Raw genomic sequence first — 19,043 nt, 5'->3', positions numbered from 1 at the left:
GGCAAAAGGCAAGCCAACCATGCCATTCTACATTAACAAGTTAACGGTGCATCATTTGCAGACAAATGAACATGGATTATGCCCTTTGTGAGGCTGCCCAGCATAACATGGAAGGCATAACCAGGGCTGTCACCTTCTATGACATCAACTGTTAATACAACAAGCACTTTTGGGTTCAGGTGGATTGAAGCTGATTTCTTGAAATGGTTCTGGAATTGACCATCATTCCTGGAATTGGGTTGTGGCATGTCCACGGACATCAGGACAGCTGCTATGTCTGATATGCATTGAATTTTATTGAAGGCATTGGTTGGATCAATGGTGAGATCATGGAGACCCTATGGTTGTGTCTCAACCTGATTTCCCTTGCTGCTCAGGGAATGTCTTGATTATCAGATGAATGATTCCAATTTCTGCAAGATGATCTGCATGAAAAGGACTCTTTGCCATAAATACAAGCAGGCAAAGAATGGCATCACTGAAAGTGAAAAGGCTTTCGACAGACTTGATGAAGCAGCACCCACAGCTTCAAAGAAAGAATGGTTAGCCAGCAAGAGGATCACTCAGTCCAGCAGAATAAATGATCCTGCAGTGATGGATGTATATGAGATTAATATCAAGAAGGGTAAGTTGACTTTGGCTACATCAAAGTCAGAATTAATTGTTGCACTCAGCACTGAGCAAAAAGGAGATTGAGCTTAGACTGCTGGAGGAGGGTAATGCCCATAATGCAGCACCTGCTCACAGATCAGTGGCAACATGGATATCAATGGGGTTGGCAATTGAAGAGGCTCAAATTGCATTGGTCATTGAGCTCCGAAGAATTGGAAGAACTACAGAGACACAGAGATTAGACATTGACCAGCAACGCGATTGTCTCCAAGGCCAGATAGATGGATTCACTTGGTCAGCTCTTACACATCTGGGAGAGGGATTTGATGCAGACGATGATCCTGATGACTTGAACATAGACATTCTCGATGATCTTGATGATGACCCGGCAGATTTCACCAACACATCTGATACATGGGCAAACTCCCCTGAGCTCACTGTCATCCCATTGCCATCAAACCTTGGGGTAGATCAAAGCAGATGCTGTATGGCAGAGGATCTGATTCTGCTGGAGATGTCACTTCATGAAGGGCAGGCCAATGATGCCCTTCACAACCTCCGGATTCACTTGTGCAACAAGGTGATCCTGTTCCAAACAATGGTCAGGCAGGCCAAACCTCAAGCCCTGAAAACTCAAGCTTGGTCCCAGGTGACATCGGTGCAGCAGGCAGTGTCCCTCCATGCCAGTATATATACAAAGACCTGGAAGCAAATGATGCAACTTGAGCCGGGGCAAGACCAGCTTCAGACATACAAACCACTGTTTCAGGAGCAGCTCAAAATCAGCACTGCTGTTGGCAATCCAAATGCCCAAGGTCAGCAGAATGAGTCCCTCGCTTGGTTCTGGTCTGTCAATGTGGACCTGGGGGGTCCAGATCACTTGTGGAATGAGGAATGTGAGTTTGGGCATGCTTGGTGTATCCCATGCTCAGCTGATGGGACCCATCTGAAGTTTACTGAGTTCATTGGCTTTGGGCAAAGGCCCTATGGGATTGATGGAAGGAAGAAATGACATTGGTCCAATTGGAGATGGATTGGACATGCAACTTTTTCTTGTGGAAAGCAACCCAATGGGGCGACAGGATGCAGGAATCATTGGTGAAACACCTTCCGGGTCATTCATGCTACTCAGGAAGGCAATCCCAAACATATTCATTACTGGCATAGGATGCCCAGGCAGCATTTCAAGACCTGCAGAGCGGGTTCATAGACACTTGAGATGAATGAACTTTTTAGCCAATGATATGAAACAGCTACTTTGACCCAAACATTTTAGTCTCAGGAAATGCCTGGATGAACAAACATTGGAGTTTGAAAAATTTTATCCATCCACCAGTGGCTCATATCTTCACATCTGAACCAACTGGCATTGTGATTGTGATTTCCAGCTTCATACTCCTGCATTAGCCATGCCTGTATTGCAAACTCCTCCTGCATCCCCTTCTGATGCTGTGGATTCCAGCAATGAATACCGATCCCTCACACTCGGTCTTGCAGATATTGCAGCCACAATGTCAATGGCTGCATCGCGCATCCGAGCAGTGATCTCCCAATATCAGACGGAGGCTGCCAACACCAAGGAGCCTTCCACTGCTTGGATCATGCACTTTAAAGCTGGACTGCAATGGGAGATCGCTGTAAGAGACTGATGACTGTGGTGGTCAATGCTAAGATTTCCAACAGACTTTTGTGACACCCATCCTGCAGTACTCTGCTGCAAGGCACGTCATCTCAGTCATTCCAAACCCTGTCACCCATATTCTTCAGTTGTTTCCCCAGCTCACCTGGAACATGGTTCCAGACCACATCTTTTCATCCCACTTATGTCTCTTTCATGATGTTGCAGATCTGGGAGATCCCTCCAGGATTATATCTGGCTATGATACTGCATGGTGGATCAGACACACTGCAATCCCAGACAAATTATGGCAATGGGACTGGGTAATGGGTTGCTGTATCTTTCACTACCAGCATTGGCTAGTAAGAACTATGAACAATTTCCTTGAGTGATGATTAATCTCTTCTAGGGTGGCATTGAGGATGATGGTCTGATTCTTCCTGAGCAGGTGGATAACACCTCAGTTCCATCACTGATGGGACTGAGGTGGCTTAGAGAACGCCTCTGGACATTGGTTGAGGAGCAAGAAGAGGGCATCAGTGAAAAGATGGCAGAGATTGAAGTGTACACTGGCATCCTAACCAGATTGAAGAGAGGCAGAGGAGAGTAGTGCTAGTCCTCGAGTTCAGAATGTTGATGTCCAAACTCCATGAAAATGACATACTGTCTTCCAAATATCTAACCTAACATTATGTGCCAAGTCCTGAATACTGAATATTGAGTATTGAGTACAGACAATCATATATCGCATTGTGAATGTGGACTCCCAAATATTGAGACCTGAATGGTGAATATTGAGACCCGACTATTGAATATTGAGTCCCCAATACTGATGAAGGTTCAACAGCTCTGCTGGGCTTGCAGAGCAGAAGAAAGAAAGAATGGCTCTACCTCTGGGGTGAGAGGAAGGCCTACTGACTCTCTAAGTGTTGGTCGAAGTGCACCAAGCGATGCGTTTGACCCTTAGGGGAAGCAAGGAAAGCAAGATCCACTGGGTGACACCTGGTCAACTCTGGTGAAGTGTGCTGAAGGTGCATGTGCAGGAATGTCGAGCGCATAAGAGCGTGAAGTGTGGGAATATGGCGCATGCAGTGCGCAAATATATAAAGACTGAAGGATGGCATGAAGATGTGAAGTGGGACTGCTGAATGGTGACTGGTGATAATAGACTGTGGTGAAGACTAGGGTGACAACTCTGATAGATGCTGGCTCATGATGATAGATTCTAACTCTAGGTGACTACTAGATGCTAAGTGACATGATGGTGGTTGGTGTCTTCCATGGTGCTGGTAGGTATATGAAAACTTCCTAGGCAACAGGTAAGCTGTGCCTAGGCATGCTCCCAGGGCTTGGAAGTGAATAGGGAGTGCTCTATGTATGTAAAATGATGTAAATAAAGGGTCCATGACGAAATAAGATATCATACGATGCTAAATATGGTCTGATAGTGAGAATAAATGAGGAAGGACTCACTAGGGAACTGGTTGGACAATGGATGGATGCTCTGGGATGCTGTGCAACAAAGGGCGATTGAGCACACTAAGCATGTGTGCAGGAATGTGTCGCATAATGCGGGAAAGTGTTGCGCCTCTGGCATGTTTCGCAGGAAAGTCATAGATGGTGAGTCGTACACTATACCAATTGTTGTGAGTTGTAATATGGGTGATATACACCTAGAGGAATCTTGTTCCCTACACCGAGTCCCAAATATTGAGTACAGAGTTCACAATACCAAGTCCCAAACATGGACTACCAAATCTTGAGACCTGACCATCAAATATCAAGTTCCAAATACCAAGTCCCTAATATCATGATAGTGGACATTTGGAACTCAATATTTGGAATTTGACATTCCATAGTCAGGTCTCAAATATCAACACCTGAATACTGAATACCGAATACTGAATACCAAGTCCCTAATATCAACACCCGAATACCAAATACCTAGTCCCTAATATCAAATACTGAGTCCCTCAAATCGACCCCCAAATACCAAATACCAAATACCAAATACCAAGTCCCTAATATCAACACCCAAATACCGAATGCTGAATACCAAGTCCCTCATATCGACCCCCAAATACCGAAGACTGAGTCCCTAATTTCGCAATAGTGGACATTCGGAACTCAATATTAGGAATTCAACATTCTATAGTCAGGTCTCACATATTGACCCCTGAATACCAAATACCGAGTCCCTAATATTAACACCCAAATACCAAATACCAAGTCCTGAATACCAAGTCCCTCATATTGACCCCTGAATACTGAATACTGAGTCCTGACTAGTGAGTATCGACTATTGAAACCCAACTTGATATTTGGGTGTCAATATTAGGGACTCAGTATTCGGTATTCAGTATTCGGTATTTGGGGGTCAATTTGAGGGACTTGATATTTGATATTAGGGACTTGGTATTTGGTATTTGGTATTTGGTATTTGGTATTTGGTATTTGGGTGTTGATATTTGAGACCTGACTATGGAATGTCGAATTCTGAATATCAAGTTCCGAATGTCCACTATCAAGTATCAAGTATTGAATATTGACCATTGAGTCTTGAGTTCTGGATATCAAGGCCTGAATATTCCAGATCCTGATATCTAATATCTGGTATTTGACAGTACATGCTAACATGGGTAACTACACTTTCCACTTGTTTCATCTTTCACTGTTTGTAATCCACCCTAGCCCATCCACACGACAGAACCCTGGCATAAACATGAATGGAATCCCTCATATACCATGCCCAAGCAATCTGATCCCCTTCCACTGCATGAACCCCATGTCTCATGATCCTTCCGGGAAACGCAATCATGCAACCCGGATCATACCTGAACTCCAGCTGAAGGCTTGGCATGCTCATCCGAGCATTAGAATAATTCCCCATGGTAGTGAGAATGTTGAAGCATTCAGGAATAGATAAATGGTCTCACTGATTGGGGGTTTCCTGATTGGAAATGACAGACAGGCTGTTAAACATGGATGCCTAGTACTGGAGAGTCTCTGACATCTTCAGCAGTTCCTTGCTTTCTGCCTTTTCTCTGAGGCTTGAAAAGGCTCACAAACCTGCCCAGTACTGCTCAGGATGCATCACCCTGAGTGCCGCTGTTGCAATGGCTGCTGGCCTCACAATCACTTTGAGGGTCTTCTCAGAGGATGCTGCCTTCAATGATGCAGATACCTCTGGATCTGACTGATTCTAGGGGATTTGTGAGTTTGACTACCAAAATCGCCATCACATCAGATCCTACCTCATGCCCCTGTTGAAACCATGCTGGAGACAAATTGATGCATCTGGGAGTTGGGACATCATTTTCTGAGCTTGGTTTGAACCACTCTTGATTAGTTCGCCAATTGCCATCAAGCTTGACACTTTTTTCGAGGATTGGAGCAAGCAAATCAGAGGCTGCCCAAATTTCCTTCTGTGGGCACCATTTGATGTTCAATATCCATTGAGTAACAATATATATTACACACCTGGGTGGCATCAGTCAGGGTGTCCAGGATGTACCATGCAATGATGGCACCAGATGCATCAAGAATTGTGGCAGGTATCTCCACCAACTTTGTGCCCTCATGGCCAGGAGGACACCTCTCAAGCAACTTCTCCTCTCTCTCTTCATTATGCCCAGTGTCCTTCGGGGAGATCACTTTGCTGTATCTTGCAACATCAATCTGCATCTGAACTGTGATGAAGCAATTTGACTGATAAAACAAATTTTCTGAATCTGCAGGAAGACCCACTGGGATTTTTATATGCCTTTATGAGGTGATCAACCAATTGATCGCAAGCCATCACCAGATCAGTGTCTAGGTTCGGAGAAGGTATAACTGGGTCTCCTCCTGTCTTCTCTGCATTGAATTTCCGTTCGGTATATTCACATGCCTTGTGAGTGACAGTCAGGGCCCAAGTGTGCCAGAGGGTTATTTCAATATCAGAAGTGGAAGAAACAGTCATGATGGAATTGATCTTGGGAAATTGGATGCCGAACCCTGCATGTCCACACTTTGGAGTTAAAGGGGGTGGAGATAGCGAGGATCAGATAAGGGAGCCTCGCATGATGTTATTTTCCAAAGATGTGTTATTGTCCATTGCTCAATGAAATACCAGATGATTGGAAGTGTGCTGGATATCAGATATTTGTTTGTTGAGACCTGGGCCTCAGATCTCAGTACCCTTCACTCAATGTTCAGTAGTCAGAACTTGGCTTCTCATAGGGCAATGCATGCTGTGTGCATTAGCTACTCGGTAGTTGGTGCTGCATGTTCATGTCTCTACTGGGTGCTCGATTTTCTGGCACTTGTGACCTTCATCATTAGATGACTTTGAATTATTACCTCCTTTGATTTGGATGATATACAACTACCTACAAAACTCATACATTTTTACAACTTTCAAGTTTCGGGTTTCAATGTTCAGGGTTTGATGTTTGGGCTTTGGGACTCAGTACTTGGTGATTCAAGTTTTGAAATTTGTTTCGATGTTTGAGTTTTGAGTTTCAGGTTTTGGGTGTCAGATTTATGTTCATGTGTGATAACAACTACCTAGCCCCACCCGTTGATATAATATATATCACTACCTCAGCCTATATGTCCATACATCCATATAGTATACAAATACCTTGGCCCTGACATCTATGGACCGTCTTCCGAGGTATCACTGGATTCTGAGTTGATGGGGTGCTTGGCTGTGTTGACTTTGATTGACATTGACAGGATCTGAGTCTGAATGTCATTCATGACTTGGATCAAAACTAGTGCTACAGCATTGCTCATCTGTCCATATAGTATACCAATACCTCAGCCCATACATCTAAATGATATGTATCTGGGCCCACCCATCTATATGACATCCCCCTATGTTGGCCCACCCATCTATGTAATATACCCCTATGTTGGCCCACCCATCTATATAATACATATTTCACCACCCCATCGGCCTACCCATCTATCTCATATACCCCCACCTTGGCCCACCCATCTATCTAATATACCCCCATCTCAGCCTACCCATATATATAATAAGTATTTCACCGCCCCATCAGCCCACCCATCTACAAAATAATACTAATATGTCAGCCCACCTGTCTATATAATAATATCTGTCATACATCTCTCTTCAGCCCAGCTGTCTATCATATATGTCTATCCTACTCTACATATTGCCCAGATGGGCCCACCCATCTCCATTGGTAATAATATTTCTCCTGGCCCATCCGCCATCGTCGAGGATATTTATAACATAGGCATAGATGGGCCCACCTGTCCCCATTGGAAATAATATCCCTCCCAGCCCATCTGTCATAGTTGGGGATATTTTTACCTTCGGCCCATGGTCCACTAGCCCATATTATATGGAATATTATGCATGTCCATTCACTCATATAATATGGAGATAGGTCACTGCAATATGCCTTCCTCAGTGAATCTTAATGAGGCACAAGAAACTGCTCTATATGAATCTGTATATACAGATGTCCTTACTTTAGGTTTGTCATTGCTTGCAGTCTACTCTGATATCTGCTGTGTGCTCACCTTTCAAATCAATCATTCTTAGTGTCTCTTAACTATCCACAGCTTGTGGGTTTGCATGATTTGGTACTGAGTGCATTGTGACTGACTTACACCAATGCCTAGTGAACATGCTTAGTTTTTCCCTACTTCAAGGGTTATTGCGGCACCCCACCACTGCCCCCTGTAACATTCCTAAAGCCACTTACTACAGGGCCTGCATTCTTGTGCTTACTGGCAAGGATATTGAGAAGAATATTCAGTACTCCATTGAACCAACCCAAAACAAATTTAATGCACCCAGGGAGGTCTCTGTCATCAGAGATTATGATAGCTTCATCTCCTTCACTGACTGGCTGCCTGTCAAGTCTGATCTTTTTCTCTACCCACTCAACAACCCTGTTGACACTCTGCACTCCAGTGTTCACATCAAGGTTCCCATGAGTACCCACAGGGGACAGGTGCATTCATGTGTCTTTGCCTGTCATATCATACTCATCAGACCCCATCAGGCAGACAGGCCTATGGGCCCTCATTGTGTGCCCAACATCTGTTTGGGTGCAGTTGGCATTCACACAAAAGTGCGATTGTTCTTTCCTTGGTTGTATAACCCTGATAGGAAGGATGTTGAGCTCACATTTGAAGAGAAGAAGGGCTTGTATGAAAAGGGTTTGATTCCTGTCCTACATGAGCTCAGTCCTGACACCATCACCAACTGGGCTGTCAACTATGAGGGTGTCCTCACACATGCCAGAAAGACTTGTGGAATGTATCAGTACGGCACTCGCCCATTCCCTGGCAATTGTGTCAGGCACTTCAGCCATGATCTAGCCCAAGTGTTGGGTAGTGAACTCCCTTGGGCAACAGGGATGTTATTGATGGTCCAGGTGCAGGGTGTCAAAGAGGCCAACCAACATTGTCCTGGGGATATTGATCAGGCTGAGGATGCCTTAATGATGACCCTCAGTGATTTTCATTATAATAATCTCATGGATGAAAAACATTGTTATGTTATGTTGGCCTCGAGATGTCTGAGCTTGGATATGCTTATCAGTGGTGCACAGATGCCCATTGTGAACTCCTCTTGACTTTTACAGACATGACTCATGTGCAAACAAGCATGTTAATGGAATCCCATGATTTCCAAATTGATTATGCATCAGGGTTGATGCACCTGTCTGGTTGTTGTGCACCAGTGCCTGTATGCAATGATGAGGACCTGGTCTATTTCCAGGCATATACCACAGATAAAGCCCTCATCCAACAAAAAGATGGAGGAAGACATAGTCTTGCCCTGACTGGCAAAGCTGCATTAGCTGAAACAGTACTGCCATATCTGCAAAGCCTGTATCAACTGTACTTTGATGCCAAGGATCACCATGACTGTGCTGCCAGGGTAGAGGTGTGTCTTTGCCTGAAAGACACATTCACTCAGGCCATTGATGTTCCTGAGTGGTTGATGCTAGAGTCTCTATGTGTGTTTACAAGATTGGATTAGTGGTAAGTGTTCCTCTCCTGCTATAGTCCCCTGAAGGAGGTGTTCCATGCAATACCCATATTGTGATACAACTGCAGCCCCCTTGGGAGCTGTGTCCTACCATCCAGTGACATGCCATGCTGGCAGATGTCACAGGTCATTCACACCACATTCTCCCTGCTAGTCTTTACTCATCCCATGCTTATACTGACCTCCATCTTCCTCACAAACAGGCAATGGAGATGTGTGCACCTCCAAGGAATTATTCGCACATTGTATCTCCAAAATTCAGGACCCCCTGAGCTTCGCTTCACAGCTATGGCCCTTACCCTTACAGCTGGACTTTGATGGCTGGCCAATGGTCTTCACTCTCGTCCTGATGATGGTTTTGCCACAAGAGACTTGATGTGCTCCATTCTACCCCTCACACATGATTATGATGTAGATGGGCTGCAAATTGTCCCCTGCCAACACCATATTGACAATGACAACAGCCTACCCTTCTGTCCTTATGGGGCCTACTTCTTCAGGGAGATGGTTTTCCCTCCCATTGCAGATGTCTGTTAAGAACCATGTTGCTCAAGGGGGAGAGAGACTGACTCAGAGGGGCTTGGCCTCAGCTCGTACGCTGTGCCCCTTACCCGAGTATGTGCCCTTCATTTCATATGAGGTCCAATGATGGTCTGACAAAGTCCGGAGGACTTCTGGAGGCTGGCTACTCTGCTGGAGAGCGCTAGAGGACTTCTGGAGGAGTGCAGGAAACATCCGGAGGAGTGCGGGAGAGTTCCGGAGGAACACAGGAAGTGCTCAGGAGAGTTTCCACTGCAGGGTAATACTTCTACAGGAAACAGGATGGAAGGATAGGAGGTCCAAAGGTCCAGAGGACAGGATGTCCGAAGGTCCGGAAGGAATAGGGGCTACATTGGACTTTGTCCAATGTAGAAACAAACAGAGGTAGACTACCCTAAGGTAGAGTGGGAGAAACAGGGATTGGACCTAAGTCCGGAAAGAGGGTAAGTGCTGGATAGGCGGAGCTCCGGCCTAGGGAATCAATCCCTAGGCCTGATGGGTAGGACAGACTTAGGTGGACCAAAGTCCGAGAGAGGATTGGGCAAGTCTAAGTTGATATTCAAACTGAGGACTCTACTGTAGTTGTACAGGGGTTATATACTAGAGGCTATCTGAGAGGATCAGTAAGCAAAGGAGTAAGGCTATGTACGAGCATGCGGAAACACATTGGTAAGTAAGATGGAACATAAGTAAATGAACTTGGAGATGAAACTAGTACAAGGATCAATCAGCAAGACAGAAACAGAGATAACCGAGAACTGGAAAGGCAGAGATGCCTAAATGGGGATAGGCGCAGGATCTCGGATAGAGGGTGGGAATAGGTCCAGAGATAGTACAGTTAATATCCGGAGGTCCAGAGATCTGGGGATCTGGAAAGCAGGGTGGAAACAGGACTGAGATATGTGAGGTGGTGGATGTAGTCCAGAATCCAAGAGGAGGTAAAGTCTGGATGTCTTGCTGGACGGAATGTGCATAGGGTGGACAGGATAGGGGATCCAGGAATGAGTCGGATATGGGGTCTGGAAATAGGTCCAGAAAGCGTGGGAATATGATAGGATCTATGTCTGGCATATGGGATATGACAATGTCCCTCACATGACCCGCAGTCATGTCATCAGTAACACCTCCTACAAGTACTTCTTTGGTTGCGAATTTAGTGACCTCCACAACAGGCATCACCCCACAGCCTACATACAGTGGCTCAAAAAAGTATCCAAATGTTTATGCATTTTCAAGTAATTTGATAATAGCGGGCCAGAACCTGAGTACATTATGAAGGCATAGGGACATGTCTAAAGGCTCAAAATCATAGCTATAATCTGAGATATATATTGTGGGAATCAGAGCATATATAGGCAAGATATAGTAATTCTAATCACATGACTCATTTGGACACTTTTTTGACTTTATATCCAAATCACAAAATCAGACCATTCACATATAGTACTCTTAATAGAAGTGGTGCAATAATGAATACTTGGTCTGATTTCAATATTATTTACATATATAAACCCACATGACATCATGAACTTTAACATAATCATCATAAAGCCCATCTCCTCTGCTCAACAGGATAATATTCTTATTCTCTGCTTTAGTTTATCTGTGAGGCAAATTGTTTCAAAAACTGGTCCTAGCAAGTCTACTATTGCTATAGTCATAAACCAGAACATGCTAGAGAAGAAAAATCATAAAATGGGATGTTCTTCCAAGTTGACTCTACAGCATAAAGAGCTATTGTTCATTAAAGTCTATCTGGCAAGGCTTCAAATGCTGTCCATGCCACCAAGTTCATCAATTCCATTATCCCCACTCCCATCTCCACTCAAACAGTCAGAAACACCCTTAAGGCAGCCAATCTTATGGCTGCAACCAAGAAGAAAACACCTTTTCTTTCAGCATCCTATAGGGGCCTTTGCTTTAAAGCACTGACATTGGACTGTGAGGGACTGGAAGAAGGTAGTTTGGTCAGATAAGATAAAAGTCAATAGAATGGGGTCAGATGGCCAAGAATATATGTCAAAAAAGGCAGGGGAACCATTAGGGGAAAGAGAAGTCAAGAATGTACTAAAGTTTGGAAGATGAAGTATGATGGTAGAGGTTGTAGGAGATGGAATGGTGTGGGGATTCTTTGTGAGGTAGAAGGAGGGATGAATGTAGAGCAGTCAATTTCCATTCTAGAGGAGTGTCTACTCAGAAGCATGCAGAAGTCAGAAATTGATGAAGAAGACATTATCTTCCAACTGGAAAATGACTCCAAGTGTACCTTACAGCTAGCTACAAAATGGCTCAAAGCCCATGATATCAGTGTTCTATCATGGGCAGCATAACTATAGCAATAGTAGACTTGCTAGGACCAGTTTTGGAAGCACTTTGCCTCATAGATAAACTAGAGGAGCAGAGAATAAGGATGTTATCCTTTTGAGCAGAGGAGATGAGCTTTATGATGATTATGTTAGAGTTCATGATGTTATGTGGGTTTATATATGTAAATAATATTGAAATCAGACCAAATATTCATTATTGCACCACTTCTATTAAGAGTACTATATGTGAATGGTCTGATTTTGTGATTTGGATATAAAGTCAAAAAAGTGTCCAAATGAGTCATGTGATTAGAATTACTATATCTTGCCTATATATGCTCTGATTCCCACAATATATATCTCAGATTATAGCTATGATTTTGAGCCTTTAGACATGTCCCTATGCCTTTATATTGTACTCAGGTGCTGGCTTGCTATTATCCAATTACTTGAAAATGCATAAACATTTGGACACTTTTTTGAGCCACTGTACCTCATAACATGCTTTCCAAATCCCATGTTGGGACTCAAAAGGGGATGTCCAAGCATCACAGGGTTGATATCCCTGAGCCATCCACTGTGTTTGCAGACCTGGACTTCAATGTTCCTCCTCCCATGCAAGATAATGGCAAAGATTTACCATTCAATGAAAGACTCGACTTGCCTCCTGGTCTTGATGAGGGCTTCCCTATCACTATCTCCAAACATTGGAACCAATTTTGTAGGGATAGTCTTCAAAAATGTGGGAATATGAAGGGTAACCCACTTGCCCCTTCCCATTGTAGGCCCACCATGGATGAACATCTCCACATCACAGATGATGTGTACAGAGACACCAACCTCACTGTGATCTTTAACTGTGTCCAGTGGAAGAGAGCACATCATATGGAATGGTAGGAGGCATTCAACTTGTTCTTTCCCCCTTCTGGTACACCACACCTGCAACCTCAGAATTATCCTAACATGACTTACTGGATGGAGTGGGCAGATATGAAATGCAACACACTGACTGTTATTGATGCCATCAGAGTAAGGTACTGGTCTCTTTTCAAGATGTTGTACAGGGTTCCAAAGCCATACAGTGACTGACTCTGGAAATATACCATAGACAATAACTTTATCACATTCCCATCCACATATGCATCCTCTGCACCACACATCATTATCAATCCTGGCAGATTGGCACCAACTTGGGACCTTGAACATGTGCCTGGAGGAGGCCTTCAGGAGGCAGAAGAGGAAGAAGAAGTAATTGATCCCAACTACATACCAGCCTCAGAGTGGGTCTCCAACATCCCACCCATCCCCATGCACATCTACATAAGGCAGGAGGAGGAGGAGTCTGAATCAGATTAATGATCTCATCTCTGAGGGTGACATGATTCCTTCTTTGTCACAACAAGGGGTGAAATGTGCCAATTGTGGCACAAGTTAGTGATACAGGTATCTTGTAATATGTTGGTGAGGCTGTCTGCTGTAATAAATGTGAGCAAGCATAGATAAAGTGTGAAAAAATATGAGGTTATACCAGAAGAGGACGATGAACTCATATTTGCAGGATGCAATCACAAGACTCCTTTGTTACCCTTGTTGACTGTCCAAGGGTTGTGAAAGGTTGTGAGGAGTGAGACAAAAGTTCAAGTCAGAAACTGAAAGAGAGCCTCAGCAGAACTAACATCCTGTTGAAGACTCAATTCTCGTGACACTGACTCTGGGGGTATTTTCCAGATTACAAGACATTAGTGAGGAGAACTCCAGACTGGCTACATGTGTGAGTGTCAAACAGATGAAGCAAAGCATATTCTCACCTGACAACATACTCTCACCGAAATTCTTGTTTCAAACCCTGGATGACTGCAATCTTGCATTTTTCCTGGGAGAGTGAATGCAATGTGCCTCAACAGGATTTCATTGGACCATGTGCCATTATTACCTCAGTGCCAATGCTCGTAACATATGTTATGCTGGTGGTGCACCAGTGAACTATGATTAAATGTAAATGAATCAACCAATGGTCAATGCTGCAATAGCACAAAATCAACTGGAACATGGAGTTATCATGCAGTAAGATCAATACCACATGAAATCAAAGACTACATCGAAACTATAGTATGTAAGACTATCATTGATGTGATGAGTTGATAGAAAAAGAAAGTATAGAAAATAAGGTTTCAAGTCTTAAGTAGTGCATGGGAGAATTACAACTCCACAGGAGATACCCAAAGCCATGAGTGGCAAGTTCTGTTGGAGCTTTGACTGACTCGAATTCACTACTTAGGCGGTGAATTCCAAGTCTTTCTACTCTCTTTTCCCCTCCATGCGAGCTTTTCATCTTTTTGGTTATTTATGGACTTGTAGCATTTTGGTAATTTTGTCATAGTACTGTATTACCTGTATTACATAAGATTATCGCTCAAGCCTCACATTTGCACACTGAATGAGTTGTCTAGTTTGCCTCCTTATTCCACAGAGCACCATTGTCCACAGTTGAGTCCATGTCATTGTGTTATGGTGTTTGCATTAATCACTGTGAGAAAATGACCACAAAATGGGATTCACTACAAATAGGCTCAATGGTCAAGTGCAAGGACTTTTCTTTCTGATTTCTCTCTCAACTAGTTACTAGTTAGTTCAGACACTCATAGTGTTTGATAGTATTAGAAATGACCTAGGCAAAAAAGGCTAGGATATACCCACACAATTAATATAGAATTCAGAGTTACAGTAGTAGCAAGCTGACCCCACTCATCGGATCAATGTCCAAATGAGCAGTGACTCCTGCAATCACTCCAGAAGTGCACATCAAGCACACTAAATACATCGATGCAAGAAGGTACCTCAATACAGAGGCAGACATCAATCTGGAGGGTGGGGAAACCAAGGGTATAGAGGATGAAGATGGTAAGTTGTTGTATATTGTCTCCATTTCCAGTGGGGTCCTCATCTTCCTGTGCAGAAGACTGTTCCTTTATAAATGACCATGATCCTGAGGATGGTCACACTGTAGCAACATTATCGTACCCTCTGCAAGACAAAGCAGCATGGGACATCCTAGAGGAGTACCTCACCTCAGAGATGAACTTTCCTCAAATGGAAGCCAAACTTGTCTCACACCTGGGCTCTCAATATCATGAAGAGGACTGGACAGAAGCAATGTGTGCATTATTCTCAGCCAATGAAGACAATGTCCAGGCTTTGGCAAATCTTTGCACCATCAAAGCTCAGCATATCTTGCCAGGGAAAGTTGTGGCCCCCTCGAGGGGGTCAATCCATCAATCTGCATATGCTTGGTTCGACAAGGTAGCAGATATTGAGAGCAGATTTACCTCAAGCTCTGGGCCATCATGAGTCAATGCTTCATCACAACCAGTTCCTTCCTCCAGTGAGATTGCACGCCAGACTATCAAGCAGTTCATTCAAGATGAAATCAGCTCTAGCAATGCATACCACCTTCTGGAGGTGGAATTCACAGATAACCCAACATCATTGGCGTACTGGGAGTCAGTATTGGATGTGATCGTGGATGCTGTTACATGTGAGGCAAGACTCAAAATATTTGACACACGAGCATTCCATGTAGTTGAAAGTATTTCAAGTGCAGTGTCTGCAGCAGTCTCAGACCAATCTTCTAGAGGAATAGGAGTATTTGAAAAGCCAGTGTCAAGTGCACATGATGATGGGATGGCATCAGCACGTGACCTTCCAACCTGGCTTATCACCATGCCTTGTAAGTAAATATCTCCTATCAATTTGTTATATCTAACACTGTTTTTTAGTTTCAAAAACATCTTTTTTAGCCATGCAGTTGAGAAGCAAGGGTTTCAAGGTCTACATGCATTCAATACTCCTGGGCTGTCTGTGCATCAAGGCCAAAAATACCATCATCATAAGGAAGGCATGACCTTCCACTCACACAAACTGCTTTTTTGATGTTATTTTTGTTCCTCGGGAGGATTAGATCCATAGCAAATGCAACTTGACAATCCCTGGCTGGTATCAACCCATATGTGGTCAATATCAGCATGACATAGGATACACACATTCATATGATCCACAAACTGATACCATCATGCTGTTGGTCACATCCAGGGAGGTACCAGGGTGGGAAGTCAGGAAAGACTCCCATGTGCTGCACCTATATAATCCTCCCAACAACATCTTAAGCTCTGTGGGTCGCAACAAGACTTACCTCCATGGCCTTCTGGCACTCAAACTGCACAGAAATGCAGTTTTTGAGATTCCAATTCCTGCTCCAGAGAGCATTATGCTTCACCAGGAGTCAAGATGTAATCCTGCATTCATGCAATCTACATTGCATGCATATGCCGCACAACATTGGATGGAAGGTGATTTAGTAATAGTTATGGTGGGGGAGATGTTTGGCTGCACTGTGAAAATTCAGTGTGTTGACATGTGCACCCAGTCAGCATCAGCATACATGGAAGAATCTGTGCACATTAAGAAAATCTCACATGAACCAATTATGTTTGCCATCTCCAATCTTGAAAGGAAATTCTGTGTGGGGGGTGGTGTTCATGTGCTTGACAGCAGTTCAGTGACTTCACAACTCAAAGGAAAAACTGGAATGGTTGTTCAAGTCAACGAGACTATGGTTGATGTACTCCACCAGTCATCCGAATTTGAAGCAAGTGATTTATCAACTATTGTATTATCATCACTAATATTTATATCAGTTCACCATTGCAATTGATTTGTTGGGGACATTTGTTAGGGACATTAGCAGATGGGTTTTCATAAATGTATCACACAACCATGACACCCTGATGAAAGGTGATTGTGTTGTTGTAACCAAGGGCTTATATGCACACAAATTTGGGGTGATCTCCAAAGTCGAAATGAAGAGCCAGACACTTGCATTCTTTTCAGATTCATTACATCAACACATCTGGGTTCTGATAAGGATGACGGCCTTCAATCCCAACCCGACCACCCTTTGACATACTCACGAGTGCGGATACAATGTCATAGCTGGCGATATCATTCAAGTCATTAGAAGTGACCCACTCTGTGCATCGGGGATGGTACTGCATGTGAATCTGGATGACAAAACATTAACATTCAAAGACAGGAGATTAAAAGAGGTTAGTTCTCATTGATTTTATCAATCCAAGTTTGATAATAACGATCATAGTTCACCACCTCCATAATGCATGTTGCAAGAATTGGTGGGCAGGTGGATCATGATCCCATGTGGCACCTTCTTGGCAAGGAAGTATTCATTATTCAAGGCCCTATGAAATCCTTCCGAGGGACCTTGCATTTGCTCTCACAGGACACATGTGTGGTTGCAGTTCAAGGTTGAAAGCAAGAATTCTCATGAGCTCATGTTGTCACGTCAGAAAACACCTTGCTTACTTCAATTTATTTGCTACTCATGCATACATGCAGCTGGAAGGGTGTTCTGCTCACTGGTGTTTACTTGCCTCTGTGTCAGCTAAGGGAATTTCTCAGGTTAGCTCGAGGTTCCTTCATCCAGCCTCCACATATTATACCACCTCAAACTCCTCATCACTCTCCTCCTCCTGATATCTCACATGTTGATCAGACCATTTCTGCTGTAGAAGTATCAGTATGGGATGCCCCCATCAACTTGTTAGTGATAGATCAGTATCCATCATCTGCAGGCTTCCATAATGATCAATCTGATGCTTGGTCATTTAACAAGGCTGACAGGGAAGAATGCCAATTGCATCCTCCCAGTGCAAGTGTGTCCTCTTCTGGTATGCTTCATTTATTTCACATTGTGTGTGTAGTCACTCATCAATTGCAGCAGACAATCTCACTGCAATTTTACACAATCCCCTGATTGCTGAGTTGTGCTATAATTGGCACCTGAAAATGCATGTAGCAAACCCATCATCTGATTGGGGATCTTACCTTAACCAGATCGTTGACACTGTTGCCCTGGACCCATTTCTCCTCCAGGAAGGACCAGTGAAAGATAGTGAAATCTTCATCAGGTATTCCTCCAGAACAAAAAATAAGGGGATGAAGGAGGATCCAATTCCCATCAAATATCTTTTACCAGAACTACCAACAGGAAAAAACAAGAAGTTCACTGTGATACGAGGCGACCTCATGGGGAGCATTCATACAATGATGTCTGCCAGGAAGGACCAGGAAGATATAACCACAATGGAAGGGAAGAAATTTAATTGCGCTGATACATGTATGATTATCAACAAAAGTTAGACAATGCAATGTTCCCTATCAAGTAGCTAGCCTAATGATAAACTGTAGATAGTGGTTTTAGTGAAGTTCATTGGGCAAAATCATATGATAGTGGTGAGTATCAGGTGCTCTGTTCCAATCTTGAATGGTTCGAAAATGAGGTAATACTGAGGTCTGGACAGAGTGATGTGTGACCTGTTAGCATTCCAAAATAGATCACCTCTCTATGTCTCAGAAACCATGTTACATCTAAAACTTGAAAATGCTTGTTGTGACTCATGCGGACAGTTTTTTGAGCACATATCAAAACTATATAAATCATCATTTATGATACCATAACAATCATGCCACCATTAAATAAATTATAAAGTGGTGTCATTATGTCATTTTAAAACCATATCTAACTATACAAACCAAAAATTTCCATATGTCATGGTTATATTCACCATGAAAGCCACCCCCCCTGCTCAAAGGGATAATATCCTCTCTCTTTCCTATTCTGGCCTCTCTGCTTGTCAAATTTCCTCTAGAACTGGAGTATCCAAGTCCACTGTGGCCAATCAGTAGAGGTGAGCTTGGATGGACGCCCTTCACAGAAGTTTTCCTTGTCTGTGTGACTTTCTTTGATGAACTTGGCCACAGTGGACTAGATGAGACAGGAGACTCAGCAGAGATTACATGCTCACCCAGTGGTGAATCCAACACACCATGTAAAAACTCACAGCAATAAGAGAACCAAGTGCATTTGATGGCT

General features: G+C 43.5%; 4 protein-coding genes across 4 annotated transcripts; 2 read left to right on the top strand and 2 right to left on the bottom strand.

Moving 5' to 3' along the window:
- Nucleotides 1-4,898: 4,898 nt before the first annotated feature.
- Nucleotides 4,899-5,138, bottom strand: BJ212DRAFT_1270095 (uncharacterized protein; the record flags this gene model as incomplete). The annotated part of the gene is made up of 1 exon (XM_041330855.1): nucleotides 4,899-5,138. A coding segment is annotated over one exon (240 nt), but the record flags the coding sequence as incomplete, so codon positions are not given.
- Nucleotides 5,139-5,291: 153 nt separating this feature from the next.
- BJ212DRAFT_1480126 (uncharacterized protein) lies at nucleotides 5,292-6,191 on the bottom strand (the record flags this gene model as incomplete). Its single annotated transcript, XM_041340015.1, has 4 exons — nucleotides 5,292-5,432; nucleotides 5,485-5,655; nucleotides 5,711-5,919; nucleotides 5,978-6,191. 4 exons carry the CDS (start codon nucleotides 6,189-6,191, stop codon nucleotides 5,292-5,294), a joined length of 735 nt encoding a protein of 244 aa, XP_041193794.1.
- Nucleotides 6,192-7,875: 1,684 nt separating this feature from the next.
- On the top strand, nucleotides 7,876-8,832 carry BJ212DRAFT_1299101 (uncharacterized protein; the record flags this gene model as incomplete). The annotated part of the gene is made up of 2 exons (XM_041332796.1): nucleotides 7,876-8,205; nucleotides 8,257-8,832. The coding sequence occupies 2 exons, from the start codon at nucleotides 7,876-7,878 to the stop codon at nucleotides 8,830-8,832; spliced, it is 906 nt and encodes a 301-aa protein (XP_041193793.1).
- A 5,813-nt stretch (nucleotides 8,833-14,645) lies between these two features.
- BJ212DRAFT_1299100 (uncharacterized protein) lies at nucleotides 14,646-18,310 on the top strand (the record flags this gene model as incomplete). Its single annotated transcript, XM_041332795.1, has 12 exons — nucleotides 14,646-14,673; nucleotides 14,870-14,998; nucleotides 15,105-15,387; nucleotides 15,481-15,824; nucleotides 15,895-15,923; nucleotides 16,056-16,463; nucleotides 16,521-16,715; nucleotides 16,792-16,888; nucleotides 17,087-17,199; nucleotides 17,507-17,569; nucleotides 17,664-17,823; nucleotides 17,967-18,310. 12 exons carry the CDS (start codon nucleotides 14,646-14,648, stop codon nucleotides 18,308-18,310), a joined length of 2,193 nt encoding a protein of 730 aa, XP_041193792.1.
- Between the last annotated feature and the right edge of the window lie 733 nt (nucleotides 18,311-19,043).

Source organism: Suillus subaureus (assembly GCF_016647635.1).
Source record: "Suillus subaureus strain MN1 chromosome Unknown BJ212scaffold_13, whole genome shotgun sequence".
Taxonomy (NCBI): Eukaryota; Fungi; Basidiomycota; class Agaricomycetes; order Boletales; family Suillaceae; genus Suillus; species Suillus subaureus.
Note: the sequence above shows the minus strand (reverse complement) of the source record. Positions and strands in the feature narration are given on the sequence as shown.